Raw genomic sequence first — 13,803 nt, 5'->3', positions numbered from 1 at the left:
GAATAAATTCTTCAATACAACGAGGCTGTGGGGAGTTATTTCGTGCCCTCGCAGGGGCACGGAGGGATCGGCGGCGTTCGCTCGAGCGGGAACCGGGCGCGTGGAGGGAGGGGCGCGAGTGGGGCGGGGGGGCGGGGAGGGGGGGGAGCGGATTGCTGTTCCCTCAGCGCAGGCGCAAGGGCGGCGCTTCCCTCAGCGCAGGCGCGGGGCGGCGGCGGAATGTCGGTGGTGTTCGTGCCGGAGCGGCTGCGCGGCAAGGCGGAGGTGAACCAGGAGACGCTGCAGAGGGTGAGCGGGCGGCGGGGTCCCGGGGTGGCGGCAGGGGACAGCCCGGCACGGCTCAGGCAGCGCCGGCTCCGCCCGGGCCCGCCGCCGCCCTCGCAACCCCCCTCAGCGGCGGCGCGGGAGGCGGGGCCGAAGCGGGCGGTGACGGCGGTATCTGCCGTAGCTGCTGGAGGAGAACGACCAGCTGATCCGCTGCATCGTGGAGTACCAGAGCAAGGGCCGCGCCACCGACTGCGTGCAGTAAGTGAGGCGGGCGGCCCCGAGCGGCTCGGGGGGGAGGGGGAGGGGGCGGCGGCCTCGGCTCGGCCCGGTCCTGCGCAGACTGCTTAGGGAACGCGAGCGGGTTACGGAAGTGACGGCTTCAGTCTGCGGCATCTGCTCGAGAAAAACAGGCAGTCGCTCACTTCCCAAAAAATGTTTTTCTTTCCTTGATAGGTACCAGCATATCCTGCACAGAAACCTCATTTATTTAGCCACAATTGCAGATGCAACGCCACCCAGCGCGCAGAAGACTACAGAGTGACTGCACGTACCCGGCTGCAGGCTGCCCTGCTTTACAGAGAAAGGCTTTAGTTTACATTGCCACTGTGGGAGGGAGAAAGTGTAGTCGCACAAGGCAGGTAAAGAGCCATCCCACTATGTTAAAACGTGAATTCTAATATTAGAATAGCTTCTTTCTTCCTATTAAGTAGAACTTAGGGGAGAGGATTACCAAGCTTTCAGCTCTGGAAAACCTCAGTGTTGTGTGTTTCTGAAAATAGCTCAGTAGTCAGGACACCACCACTGCTGCCTTGGGAAGATTGTGGCAGCCTTAGTGAGGCTTAGTGAGTTTCATGACTGAGGTTGTGGAACAGGAGGACACCAGTGAGCAGGTGGGAAAGTAGAAATGATGAGACAGATGTTGCACAGACTGTTGTGTACACTGTATCATAAAAATTGTGCTAATAAATTGAAGATGTGCTTTGTAAAGCAGTAGTTTCTGGATTAATGTAACACGTTAACAAAGGAACACCTTGGCATTAACTGCAAAAGGACTTGAATTTCAGAATTCTAGGAAGGAGCTTTTAAGTTATGCAACTGTCAAGTTCACTAAGAGGGCTGATGTTAACCCCTCTTGCACCAAGATTTTCATTTTTGCTTGGAATGTTCTGCCCTGCAGATTCTGTAAACAAGTAACTTCTTGCATTATCAGCAAGGCCTCATGTGCACCTTGGGTAATTGTCAGCCTTTCACCTGTCTGCTTCTATACTCTTACCTACCGAGAGCACAGCTTATTTTACTATTATATACATATTTTTACACCTGATTGTGCATTTCAGTGATGCAATTAGCATAAGCCTCAGTAATTAGTTCTCCCCTCCTCATCATTCTCCCCCATTCCTCCCCCTCCCAAAAAAAAAAAAGTTTTCACTCACTCCCATTCAAATCATTTACTTGTCTAAAAATTCACATTACTTATTTATGGCAATGTCCATCTGCACTAATAGTCCAAAATGATGTTAAGGCATTTTCTCTTATGAAAGAGTATCTTTTAAGATGCTTCAGGTTGTATGGTGTATTAAGTTCAGTTTTATATCATGTAAGTAGGCAGCTAACAACTTTCAAACTGTTAAATAATCCTATGTTAATGAAGTAAGGTCTTTGTTTACAAACCAAAATTACAATTTTAGATGCTGCTCATTTTCAGTAAGGTGCATATTCTAAACAGGTATGACCTATTAAATGTATATCTTTAATAAAGCTAATATTTTACTTTTACAGAAGCTTTAAAATACAAAATGTACAATTCCAGTTCAGAAGCATTAGCTATTCACAGAAGCACTGCAATAAGGGTAAGTTAACTAAGCACCAAACCCTTGCACTTGGCAGTGTAAGTGAAGTTTAATGGCAAGACTCATTTGCCAAGTGCAACAACTCTTAAAATTACCAGTGTTCAGAACAATCGGAAGCGAAGGACATAGTAGCACCTACGTGGTCAAAATGCAGACAGACTTGGTTTCTGCAATTTACTTCTGTACATCTAGAAACCTGCCAGCATTTGTAATTATGAATCAGCTGCACAAACTATAGCAATAATTTTGGCACTTGTTAGGAGGAGTTCAAAATAAAATGTTTTCATTAACTTCCATTTTGGTCTTAGTGTGAATAACCAGTAACTACAACCAAATTTAGGATTTAATATTAGATCTAAATGACAAGACTGAGGAAACTCAAAACCATTCATCAAGTTAAGTAACCACTAACATTTTCAGCAGAGGGTTTTCAAAACTGTAGTAGTACAGACCATCAACAATTTACAGACAAGCCACACTGATTGTGCAAAGCACATTACTGTAAAAAGTCTATGTACAGCAAACAAATCTTTGTAAACATGTAAGTATGAACTTTCAGAAAACGTGGTGACAATATCATAAATACAGGCAACATTGGCATCCTCAAACAGCACAAAAAGTAACAATCTGGGCCAGCAAATACAGCCCATCACCATACAAACAAAAAAGGTGGATGGGTTTTAAATACCCAAATGTTTAATAGTTTTAGTGTTGTGTATACTTCTTATTTATATATATGTATTAATTTTTTGGTATCTTTAGATATAGATGTACTTAGTTTGTAGAAACAAAAACAACAAATGTGCTTTCTCTTCATTGAAAAATTATGTAGTTAGAACTAATAACCCATTTTACTAGTAGTTAACATATTAGAATGATATGACTTAAGAAAAATACAAAAATAAGATTAATACTGTCAAAACTCTTATACCAGAAAATATTGTGGTTTTTTAGTCTCTTTCAAAGATGAGATATGAAAATTTAAATAAGCTCTAACTATATAAAGAATCTTCTGTAATCTCAGTTAATATACAGTGGGATAGCTATATATATATTTACCATTGTTCTTCACTTTTTAAGCACCAGTCACTCCCAGACCCACTTTGGTTGGAAGGTTATTCCCAATTCCACAGGTTCACTTAATGGCACATATTGACTGCAGATAATTACTTTATCCTTTAAAAAAAATAACGTTCTTATAGCTAACTGCTACCCCACCTGACGCTTCTGATATCTTCTGAGCCAGCTCACAACTTTTTTTTTTTTTTTTTTTAATCAACTAGCATCTGAAATAAGACTTTAAAATATATGCAAGTAGTCTTTCAGGCTGTACTTTCACACACTTAAGGAAGGAGTACTGTGTGGATAATGCCTTTGGCCAAATGAAGCACTAACAAATGTATTTATCTGAAAACCAGTATCATCCACACAGGTGCCATCTACTGTAAGCAGCTCAGTTAACATTTGTGACACAAATCTGAGTGGTTCTGCTGATCTATACTTTGAGGAAGGAAACTACCACAACACTCAATTTCACAACTGCTTCTGCAACAGTTCTACAATGAACTCGCTTGTGTGGCACATGAAAAGCTGCACTTACACATCATTAAAAAAAAAAAAAAAAGTTGCCCACAGGCCATTTATGGAAGAAACAAAGGCTTTCCAGCTTGTCCATTGTAAATTCAAACACAGCATTGAGCAAAGTGACCACTGTATGTTTGCTTCAACATATTCATTGTGTTTCAGTAAGATGTCAACTATAAATCTATATGAAAAATAGCTACAAAATACAGTGTTTTTTGTATGGTAGTCCTTCAGCAGTTTGTTTTTTTTTTTTAAAAAAAAAAAGCTTTTGAAAGTAAAGGCAATATAGATATTTTTAAAAGCATTTCTACATCACAGTTTTGGGCTGTTTCATGTACAAACAAACATATTGGCCATATTGCTCAGCACTGTAAATAAGTCAAGAGTTTTTATAGCTCTCCTCAAGCCCCCCTCGATTCCCTATTTAATAAGATGAACAGGATATAGCCAACATACAATTGTGAAAAAAGTACACGTACTTCATAACTATTTGGCCCTGTGCTGCATTTTCCAATATGAAAAGCAATCAGTATTGATGCAGGTAAGATGGTCTGCGTTCGTGCTTTACAGGAAAAGATTTAAAGCCCTTATTCATCTGTTTGTGCTGGGAAGCCTGTTGCTGTGACTGCTGCTGCTGCGCATAGGCAAAGCTAGAGGAAATGCCTGTGGATGGAGCACAGTCGTTGGCTGCTGCCCACACGGGTGACTGAAGGATCTGCATCGTGTCACTCCACTGGCTGACAGGGCTGCTCATAGGGTACAGAGATGTGCTCTGACTGGGTAGTGTATTCGTGACAGAGGACGTATGTTGCCAGGGTGCCTTTGGAGGCCACGTTTTGGTTTTGTTATCCTGAGAAAACAGAAATAGTTGTTGTTTTGTGAAGCGGGTTGGTTTTTCTGTTTTGTTGTTTTTTGATCCATGTACTTTATTTTGAGACAGTACTTAACTACGACATTTTCAGAGGATTAATCTTTAAAAACACAATTGATGCATATATACAACTTATATAACTCATAGCCTATACAGTATTTGCCTCTTGAAAAACCTTTATTCAGCACATTTGCTCGATGACCAGCAGCCCTGCTGAAAGTTACAATTTCTAGTAAGGCAGGTAATTAACAGAATCACAGAACTGTAGAGGTGGGAAGGGACCTCTGGAGGTCATCAAGTCCAACCCCTCTGCTACAGCAATTCCCTACAGTAGGGTGCACAGGAATGCATCTGGACAGGTTTTGAGCACCTGCAGAGAAGGAGACTCCACAACCTCTCGGCAGCCCATTTCAGTGCTCTGTTTCCTAATGGAACTTTCTGTGTTCTAGGTTGTGCCCACTGCCCCCTGACTTGCTGCTGGACTCTCACCCTTTAAGTGTTCTAAGAATTTATAAGCATTGACAGCTACCCACCACCCTCTGCTACCCCGTCTTCTCCAGGCAGAACAATCCCAGGTCTCAGACTTTCCTCCTAAGAGAAATCTCCAGGCTCCTAATTGTCACTGTGGCCCCCTGCTGGTCTCTCTCTAGATGTTCCCTGTCTTTCTGGGTAGCCCAGAACTGGACACAGTACTCCCCACGTCACCTTACCAGGACAGAGTACGGGCGGGGGGTGACTTCCCCTGACCTGCTGGCCACTGCCCTTCTTGGCCTCAAGGGCCAGTCTGGTGGAACTTTCATTGTTTGTGTAAACTGAAGTTGACTGTGTTGTCTCTTAGCTTAACTTGAATCTTTGTGTTTTCTGCTGTAATTTCTGCCACAAGGGAGAAGTTCAATTATTTCCTATTTTAAATTTGGTACTTTTCATTTAAAAAAGAAAAAAGAAGAATCTAGTACTACTTCAGTGTAAATCGTTTGTGTTTTAGTCAAAGTAAGGAATATGGAGCTACAGCTTCTATTCCAGTTGATTTCCTAAAGAAAACCACTCCAAAACACACGCAGGACAAAGACTAGACAAAGATGTTCTCCACTTACCTGATTACGGTCATCTACTGCAGAAAGAAGAGGTGGTGATGGTAGTGTACTAGGTTCCTGTTCTCCACTACTGTGTTTTCTGCCCCAAGAAAGCAACATTTAGTTTGATTTGTTTTTAGGTTAGTCACATGCATTAATCTGCCACTAGAATACCATTCTGTAGTTCTGCTCTGTCTTATTTAACAGCCTAGAATGTATAGTGGCATTTCATCTCATATTTTTTCTTAGTAGAGGTAAAAGTACAAGTTATTGCGGCAAGAAATTTGTTACTGAATACTGTCAGAGACTTGACAGTGCAGCAACAGCTTCAACAACACGTTTTTGCAGAGATGAACAAGGAAGATGAGCTGGTCTTCTGCTGTGATGTTTATTTGACAACAATCTCCCAGTTATTTCAATTCAGCATTTATTTTTGTCCCCTCTTAAAAGTTTTGGTAAAGGTACAAATTCAGAAAGCACCTCCTGGCTTAGTCAAGTCCTTTCAACTTGTTTGCCTTAGTTTCATCTTACTTTACCCCAGCATACTTTCTTTACCCCAGTGCATATAAAAATAACTTCTGTGGTAATCTGCAGAAAACTGTTGGTGTGGCCACTGATTTTTTTCCTGTCACCAAGAGTAGACAGCTGTATTCTAATGCATCAACTCTGATTTTGTTTCTGATCAAATATTAATTTTAAAAGTATTTGGTCACTGAATATTTTACTTTTTAAAACCTTTTCTAAAAATAAGCTGAGAGTTTAATTCCAGATTGAAAGTTGGTCAGAAATCATGCTTCATCTTGTGCCTCATTTGGTGGGAATTCATACTTTCTGTTGTGCCTTTTATCCTCTTAACTAACCCCTAGCATGGAATCACTGAGGTTTCAAAGACAGAGCTATAAACCCTTTGGGAAAGCTGGAAGTAACTGCATTCTAATTTATACTATTACATTTCAGTGTATTCATAGTTAGTTGAATTCACTTGTTAATAATTCATATTTTAAAATCCTAGCTTAGTTTTTAAGTTACTGAGCTTATTTAGGAATATAATTAAACTCCCTCTTTGATCAGAAAGAAAAGGAGCAAATAGTCAGTATTTAAGTATTTTAAACTACTGAAATGGTGTTGGTGGGCAATGTTAGACAGAAGTTTACACTTTAAGGCTAGTATTATCAAGTACCACAAAGCTGCAGAGAAGCCAGGTATCAAAATGCTGTGCAGGGGCAGTTCAGGATCTTGAAACAATTGTTTCATAATAAAAGCTACACTGCAGTACAGTTCATAAAACCAAAGATCATCTCTAAGACCCAGTACTTTAGGAAGAAGCGCCATCCCAAACAGACCATCTTACAGGGAGACTGTCAGCTCCTTCTAGGCATAATCAGTTTCAGCTAGCAGCTGGCTATCTGTACAGATGTTAATGTGTATTAAGATTTAGCTGCTAGTGTAACTCAATTTGTGAACCCCTAGCATTAAGATCATACGCAGTATACACTGATTCACTGATTGTGTGTAGCACACAAACCAACATTCATGTAACTTTACCTGACTGACAGGAGTCAATTACCTGTGCCCTCAAATTATCAAAACACCCCAAATTTTTATATAGTGATATGTATTTCTGTTCATTATTCTGACCTTCTCTGCTTTACAGCAGCGACGAGGTCTGGCCCTGAGAACATGGAGAACAAGCTGTCCCCATTGGCTGAGGAGGTCTCATCACTCGAGCTGGCAGAATCTCCTTGAGTACCAGACCAGCTGTTTGTCACATCACTGTAAGACAAAACATTTTATTAGTTCTTCTATCTATACTGCTTGGTCCAGACCGTATGCTCTAGTTAGTTATGCTGAATCTCAGTGACAGATGATATGTGTGCCCTCAATGCTGAATCTCAGTGACAGATGATTGATGTGCCCTCAAGGGCACAAAGAAATTTCAGTGTTTTATTAAAAGTAGAACTAACACAAATACTTTTATATATTTACTTCTGAGTGATCGTATCTCTGCTTTGTCTGTTACAGTCAGTTTATATCTAGGTATTCTACTAAAATAACACAGTCTGTCCTGGTTAAGAAGGAAAAACAAATGTTTCTTGGTTTTGCAGTCACTAAGCACTCAGCTCTTTCACTGCATAACTGAGCTAGAAAACACCCTTGTCCTACTGGTTTTAAACTAGCCTTAGACTCATAGCTGTAGCTATGTAGATGAACAGGCAGAGGATCTTGAAACACTTGTTTCATAATAAGGTTACAACTTGGAAGACATTAAAAACCACTAACTTTCTGTAAGGTATGGTGACATGCCTTAAAGTAATAAGATTAAGCATCTGAAATCTGTTCAGTTGAACTAAGCCAGGTGCTGCAACTTTCATAGAATCACTCCTCATCAAAACTAGGTCTTAAACATTTTAAAGATACTGAAATAGGAACATTCCAAATGAATCTGTTATGAAGTCCTCATATCCTCTCAGTCAAACTTAGTAGGCATTCTACTTTCAGAATCGTATCAAACAAATGCCAGTTCTTTAGTACCAAGAAAGCAGAAAGGGCTCAGATTTTTTTTACTCTTGCCATGAGCTGCAGCTTTTACTGGTGCAGCAGCAATCAGAAAAACATACAGCTCTTATTCCCATATCCTGCCAAGTTTCGAGTGTAGAACTGACCCAAATAAAAAAAATTGAAAACAAAGCGGCTCGACCATTCTCTTACCTTTCTGTGAAATACTCAGGAAAGGGCCAGGTTTTGTGAGGGTCATCAGGCAGCAGCCAGTTGCTTCGTGTGTTGCTTGGACGACGGACGTGCTGTGCTTGCCTTTTCTGTTGCATAGCCTGGTTGACCCCAGCAACATAGCGGGCAAACTCTGGATCAGACCCAACTGAATAAAAGAAATCATGAAGTCAGTAGCTGACATTCAGCTATTGCTACTGCATTTAACTCTTTCATTTAATCCTTTAGACCTGACCATAGAAAAGAAGTTCCTTCTCACTGACAGTTAATGCTAAACCATTTATACTTCTTGATGGAGCACTGAACACTGAATAGGAAATGTTTTAATAAAAAGTAGATGTGTTGTACATGGTAGATAATAATTCTCATCTGGAATTCTCATCTTTTACACCTGTCCCTTGCGTCCCCTCTGAAGAGCAGCATTTTGTGACTATGATCATGCCTGTGCCCTTAAATGTCCGGCATCAGATACTGACTAAATTGGAGACTGGACATTTATCCATTGTCAGAAAAACAATATTTGAATTATTACTGTTGATTCAGGATCACAAAACGATTTCCATCCATGCTGTGATTTTGCTTCTCAAGAGACCAAACGCTCAGACTGATCTCATTAAAACATGCAGCCCACAAGCTCCTACTTCTTACAAAGACCACAGCCATTCTGAAAACATTTTGATCCTGAAGTACTAAGCAGTTCAGGGTAAGATTGATATTTACTGAAAACAAATGGTAATTTTTAACACACAAAGTCTTAAAGTGCACAGCTTGGAAAACAAATCAAAATACCTTTTGTTCATCTGATTGCTTCCCTATGTTCAGTTCAGCATTTGAAGGAAAGCTTTATTTTTTAGCACATTTACAAAAGAAGAGCTCTAATGTTCTGGTGCACTCAAATTAAAACTAAAACAAATAAGTTACCTTTGTTTCTAGACATCCAAATTGTATGAACAAGGAACAGAGCTGCCTGACAGCTGTACAGAAACAAAGTGTTGCCACTACTACTTAGTTTGAGAAATACTTTTATGTCAATTTAATCTGAGGCTGGAAGTTAGGCATATCCTCAGATCAAAGGATAGGTTCTGAAGGGCAAGAATAGTTTTGTTCTGTGGGTAGCATGAGGTGTTAAATTACAGTTATATGCAAAATAGCAACTTGTGTCAATTCTACCTCTGTAAGAACAGATAAACACCCTTTCATGAGATGGGTTCACCTGTAAAAATACAGATGTATCCATCTTCCCTTTACTGATACCGCATTCATTCCTTAGAGATTATGAAAATACTGCAGAACACATTTTTGGCAGTCATTTCGGCCTTTGACCGTAAAAAACCCCATCAATTCTATGAATTCTTAATTAGCCGATTTTCCCTTGAAAAGTCATTATTTTCAGACTAAAAATACTCATCAAGTAACCCAATTTGTTTCAAGTGACTTAGGAGCACAACTCCTAAGGAAATCAGAAAATGATTTTTTTTGTGTGCGTATTTAAAGCTTTCTGTACTACACTAACTGAAGCTTAGATTTCAAACGACATCACAGTTCAACCTGGCATGTTATATGAAGAAAGGTTCTAATTCCAATCTATTTGGTTGAAGATTTTTTGTCACACACACACACAGGTAGCAGCAGAAAAATGATAAAGTGGTTTTAGAAAAGATTGTTCTGGCACTTTTAATAAATGCACAGTATGAAGTCCTGTAGCTACGTTCCACACCAACAGATACATCTGTAAGAGAACAGACTGGTCTGTTGATCTCAAGTGGTATCACTAATCTCCTCTTAGTCCCAGATTCTGTAATCAATTTGATAGCCTCTAAGTTGTTTGCTTATAACCATAAAATTTTATCTCACTTCATCTTTAATAATAATCCCCATACATTTACAGTTTACCAGTGGTTCCAACATACTTGGCAAACCACATGACCCTTGCTCCTTAGTCTCTAACCCTTCAGCATCCAAGCTTTTCAATGCAATAACAGCCGGAGAGCAGGAATTGGTGTGATTCTCATACTGAAGGGAGAAAGCAGGGATATGGGAAAGATGCAATTCAGTTGTACCTCTAGAGTGCAAGACTGGTAAAGAGCAGGAAGAATAATTGATGTGGGAGGCAAAATACACAGATCTGAATGCTGTTCTTTTAAACAATCTAAAAAATTAACAGCAGGAAGAGCGTCATCTGTAAGTTTCAACACTTCTATGTGATCCCTATAGGAAAGGTAAGAACTACCACTGAGATAAACATGGAACTTGTTAAAATTCTGATTTTTTAATGAAACTTAATGACATTTTTTACTTACTTTTTTTTTTTGTACTTCACTTCAACCTACGTTAAAAAAAAGGCATACAGAAATACCTGTCTCTATTTTTAATAACCTTAGCATCTGGTAAATAGTACTAGGAAATAATTACTGCTAAGAATATTTAACAGTATTCTTCTATTTGTAATAGGATCTTCCTGAAAAGTAATAAAGGAAAGCACACACACCTGCAGGGTCAAAGGGCAGAATTTCTCCCAGCATTCCAAACACTCCATCAGTTTGGTCACGATTTGGCCATGTGTTGTTTCTAGGTCCTTGTGGTTTTTGTCCTAACATCTCTGACATCATATTGTCCATATAGCTGCTCACAAGACCCAAACTGTACAAGTCAGAGCTTAAATCTGAAAAACCAGGATTATTCCACTGGTTTAAATGAGATAATCCAGCTCCAACAGTTTGGGCTGGCTGCTGTGAAGAATTAGTCAGCCATTTGGCAGGTACACGTTGCTGTGGTCCGATAGGTTGAAGCAAATGTTGGTAATATTGCATTTGTTGCTGCTGCTTTTGTGACTGTTGTTGCTGTGACAAGCCTTGCTGAGAAGGATGCAGTGGTGTGTGAGAGACAGATTGGGGCTGTTGTTGTACTGTTCCTGATTTTTGTTCTGCTGCTGTAGAGGATGCAATAGAGTTTCTTCTTTTCACCATTGGAGAAGTCTGCTGGGATTTGCCCATGTTGAAACCAGACAAGAAATCTATGACATCCTGCATTTCTTGGTCAGTTGGTAAATTCATACCTTTGTCATCCTTGCCGTCATCCAGTTTGAAGAAGTTGTCCTGTCTTTCAACTAAAAACCCATTTACTATCTGATTATTTGTGCTCTGGATTGACTGCAGTGAATCTGTGGTCCTAGGAAAGTTACCAATGTTCAAAATGCTTTGTAGCCGTGCATCTATGTTAGTGGGCATTTTAGCCTTCTCCTCTGAGCTGGAACTTATGAAGACATTTTTGGAAGGTGTACTGGGGATTGAATAACTTCCACTATTACTTGTACTGGTGCAGGAAGTTTTTTTTGTAAACCGTGAAGTCAGTTTTGAAAATGTCTTTTGTAGACCACCTGAAGATTTGCTTCCATTTCCAGATGGCATGTCAACTTGGTTCCCAAAGTCTGAGATTTCACGCTGCAACTGGATCTGAATACAAGGCAAAGCTTGCTCCCTGCATCAACAAAAACATGTATCAAACCACCCAACAAATCCCATTTATCCTAACGCTGCACTGGATACGTAAAGACATTTAACTGAATTTTTATTTTGCAGAAAAACGTGCATTTGGGCAATAGAAAGTGGAAGAAATAAAACTGGAGTTCTCTATTAGATTGCTAGTTCACTGGCTACTTACAATAACAATTCAAACTATTACTACCCACAGTCATGGGTAACGTGCTCTACAGCAGCCTGCTTGTATGAGACGTTGGACGAGATGATCCCCAGAGCTCCCTTCCAATCCCAACTATTCTGTAACTCTGTGATATGCAGTAGCATTTACTATTCTCCTAAAGAATTTTTAATTGCACTTCAAGATACAAATGAAAATATTTATTTAATATAAATCAAGTGGGTTTTTTTATGCAAGAGAAAAATACTTTTGTGCACATAGGTAAACTGCTAGGTTTTTTTTGTTTGGTTTTTTAACATACTCACATACGTACTCACAAGATTACCTATATAGAGTACAAGTTTCTTGCTTTGTTTGACCAGTGATTTCTCTTTCTGGTTAACCAGAAAACCAGAAACTAAATTCCTCAGTATAGTCTTTTCAACAGCGATGACTTTGTTTAAACAACAGGCTCAAGAGGAGATGTACCTTCCCTCCTTCCACCGTGGTATGTCAAACACAGCAGTATAGAGCACATCTACTAGTCCCAAAGTCTTCTCTGGATCCAGACTCCTCTGTAGCAAAGACATTGTTGCTGGATCTTCTTTTAGACACCTGTAATCAAAATCACAACTTTGAATTCCACACTGAACAATTTTACCACGCTAGTCAGACAACGAAAGGCTCATTAACATGCTACTTTTGCTCCTGCAAAGGTACAACTAGCAAGGCAGTATAACATATGAATGCCTGAGGATTCCCAAGGACTAATACCACAGCCCCAGTTTCTTTTTTTTTAACTGTTGAGTATATAAGAAAATTTTGTTGTAGGCAAGAGTTTTATCATTTATTTTCAAAATCAAGATTGATGATGTCCTGTTTAGCTGAGCAGGCATGATTAAGGCATATTAGGAAATAAAAAAAAACACAAGAAATCCTGTTTTCTAGGAAATGGCAAGAGCACTCAACAAGCCTGACAAAAAGACAAGGTGCAGTAACTGTAAATCTTGAGTGCACTCTAGATGTCCCATCCTAGGAACACCCAGCCTGACACACTCAGTGAGAAAAATGGTTCAGCATATCCAGTAATCTGTGGAAGATTTCACTGATCTGTGAAGATGGATGCTTACTGTAATTCTTCAATAATCTATGGAATTAGGATTTAATTTGAGGTGAGATCAGAATAACTTGGATTTAAGTACTGGCACAGCTGTCAATTATTTAATGAGCCCCTTCAGCAGAGATGAATAAACAGGCACTCTCTCAGCGTGTCAGCAGGTGGAGCTCTTTCAGAGATTCCAAACGCTGGCACAAAGTGCTCAGCAGTATTTTAGATCTTCCACAATAGAGCAATTTACCTAAAGGGAATAGAGAAGTGCCAGTTCATACCCATAGTGGAATTACAGATGAATTTGGATAGAGACTGTGGGCTGACTTGTACTTCTGGGCGCACCATTGGTACCATCAGCAACAGGCTGTCTCACTAAGGATTCAGATGAATGCAGTGTTTTACACCGAAGTTCATACCACCAAGTACACTGAAGAAATAAAGGAAATACTGTAATCCAAATTATTGTTTCAAAAGGGAAGACAACCTCACCTCAAAGTGCAAATTAATGTTATGCTTTCCTAGGCAGCTAGTTAAACCACTAGGAATGGCACCTCTTGAACCACAGAGTTCTGCAGTTCACAACAGCACCTAAAGAAGATCTTAGTTAAGAGCTAAAACTCTTCTATTGATCTCAGCACCCAGGACTGCCAGGGAGAGTGACAGGAATATTTCTGGATTTATATT

General features: G+C 39.9%; 2 protein-coding genes across 8 annotated transcripts in view; one reads left to right on the top strand and one right to left on the bottom strand.

Moving 5' to 3' along the window:
* The first annotated feature begins 149 nt into the window (after positions 1-149).
* SS18L2 (SS18 like 2) lies at positions 150-12,004 on the top strand. 6 transcript variants are annotated; one of them, XR_008207847.1, is made up of 6 exons: positions 150-288; positions 449-525; positions 721-905; positions 2,047-2,117; positions 7,300-7,420; positions 11,773-12,004. XR_008207847.1 is itself a non-coding variant. In XM_052687323.1 (3 exons), exons 1-3 carry the CDS (start codon positions 220-222, stop codon positions 806-808), a joined length of 234 nt encoding a protein of 77 aa, XP_052543283.1. In that variant the 5' UTR covers positions 150-219; the 3' UTR covers positions 809-1,254. The 6 variants fall into 6 exon arrangements, 1 of the variants encoding a protein (XP_052543283.1); XR_008207848.1 differs by lacking the exons at positions 7,300-7,420; positions 11,773-12,004 and adding exons at positions 1,445-1,499; positions 2,216-3,949; XR_008207849.1 differs by lacking the exon at positions 2,047-2,117.
* GARRE1 (granule associated Rac and RHOG effector 1) overlaps positions 1,997-13,803 on the bottom strand; it is a 55,352-nt gene continuing 43,545 nt past the window's right edge. For both annotated transcript variants that reach the window (XM_052687321.1, XM_052687322.1), the window contains exons 9-14: positions 12,498-12,623; positions 10,861-11,849; positions 8,355-8,520; positions 7,284-7,418; positions 5,667-5,745; positions 1,997-4,551 (exon numbers count right to left, since the gene is read on the bottom strand). In XM_052687321.1, coding sequence (XP_052543281.1) covers positions 4,228-4,551; positions 5,667-5,745; positions 7,284-7,418; positions 8,355-8,520; positions 10,861-11,849; positions 12,498-12,623 — 1,819 coding nt within the window. In that variant the 3' untranslated portion in view covers positions 1,997-4,227. The remainder of the gene's footprint in view (positions 4,552-5,666; positions 5,746-7,283; positions 7,419-8,354; positions 8,521-10,860; positions 11,850-12,497; positions 12,624-13,803) is intronic.

The sequence above is a fragment of the Tympanuchus pallidicinctus genome, unplaced genomic scaffold, assembly GCF_026119805.1.
Source record: "Tympanuchus pallidicinctus isolate F22 unplaced genomic scaffold, pur_lepc_1.0 scaffold22, whole genome shotgun sequence".
NCBI lineage: Eukaryota > Metazoa > Chordata > Aves > Galliformes > Phasianidae > Tympanuchus > Tympanuchus pallidicinctus.
This window is presented reverse-complemented; position numbering and strand designations above follow the sequence as displayed.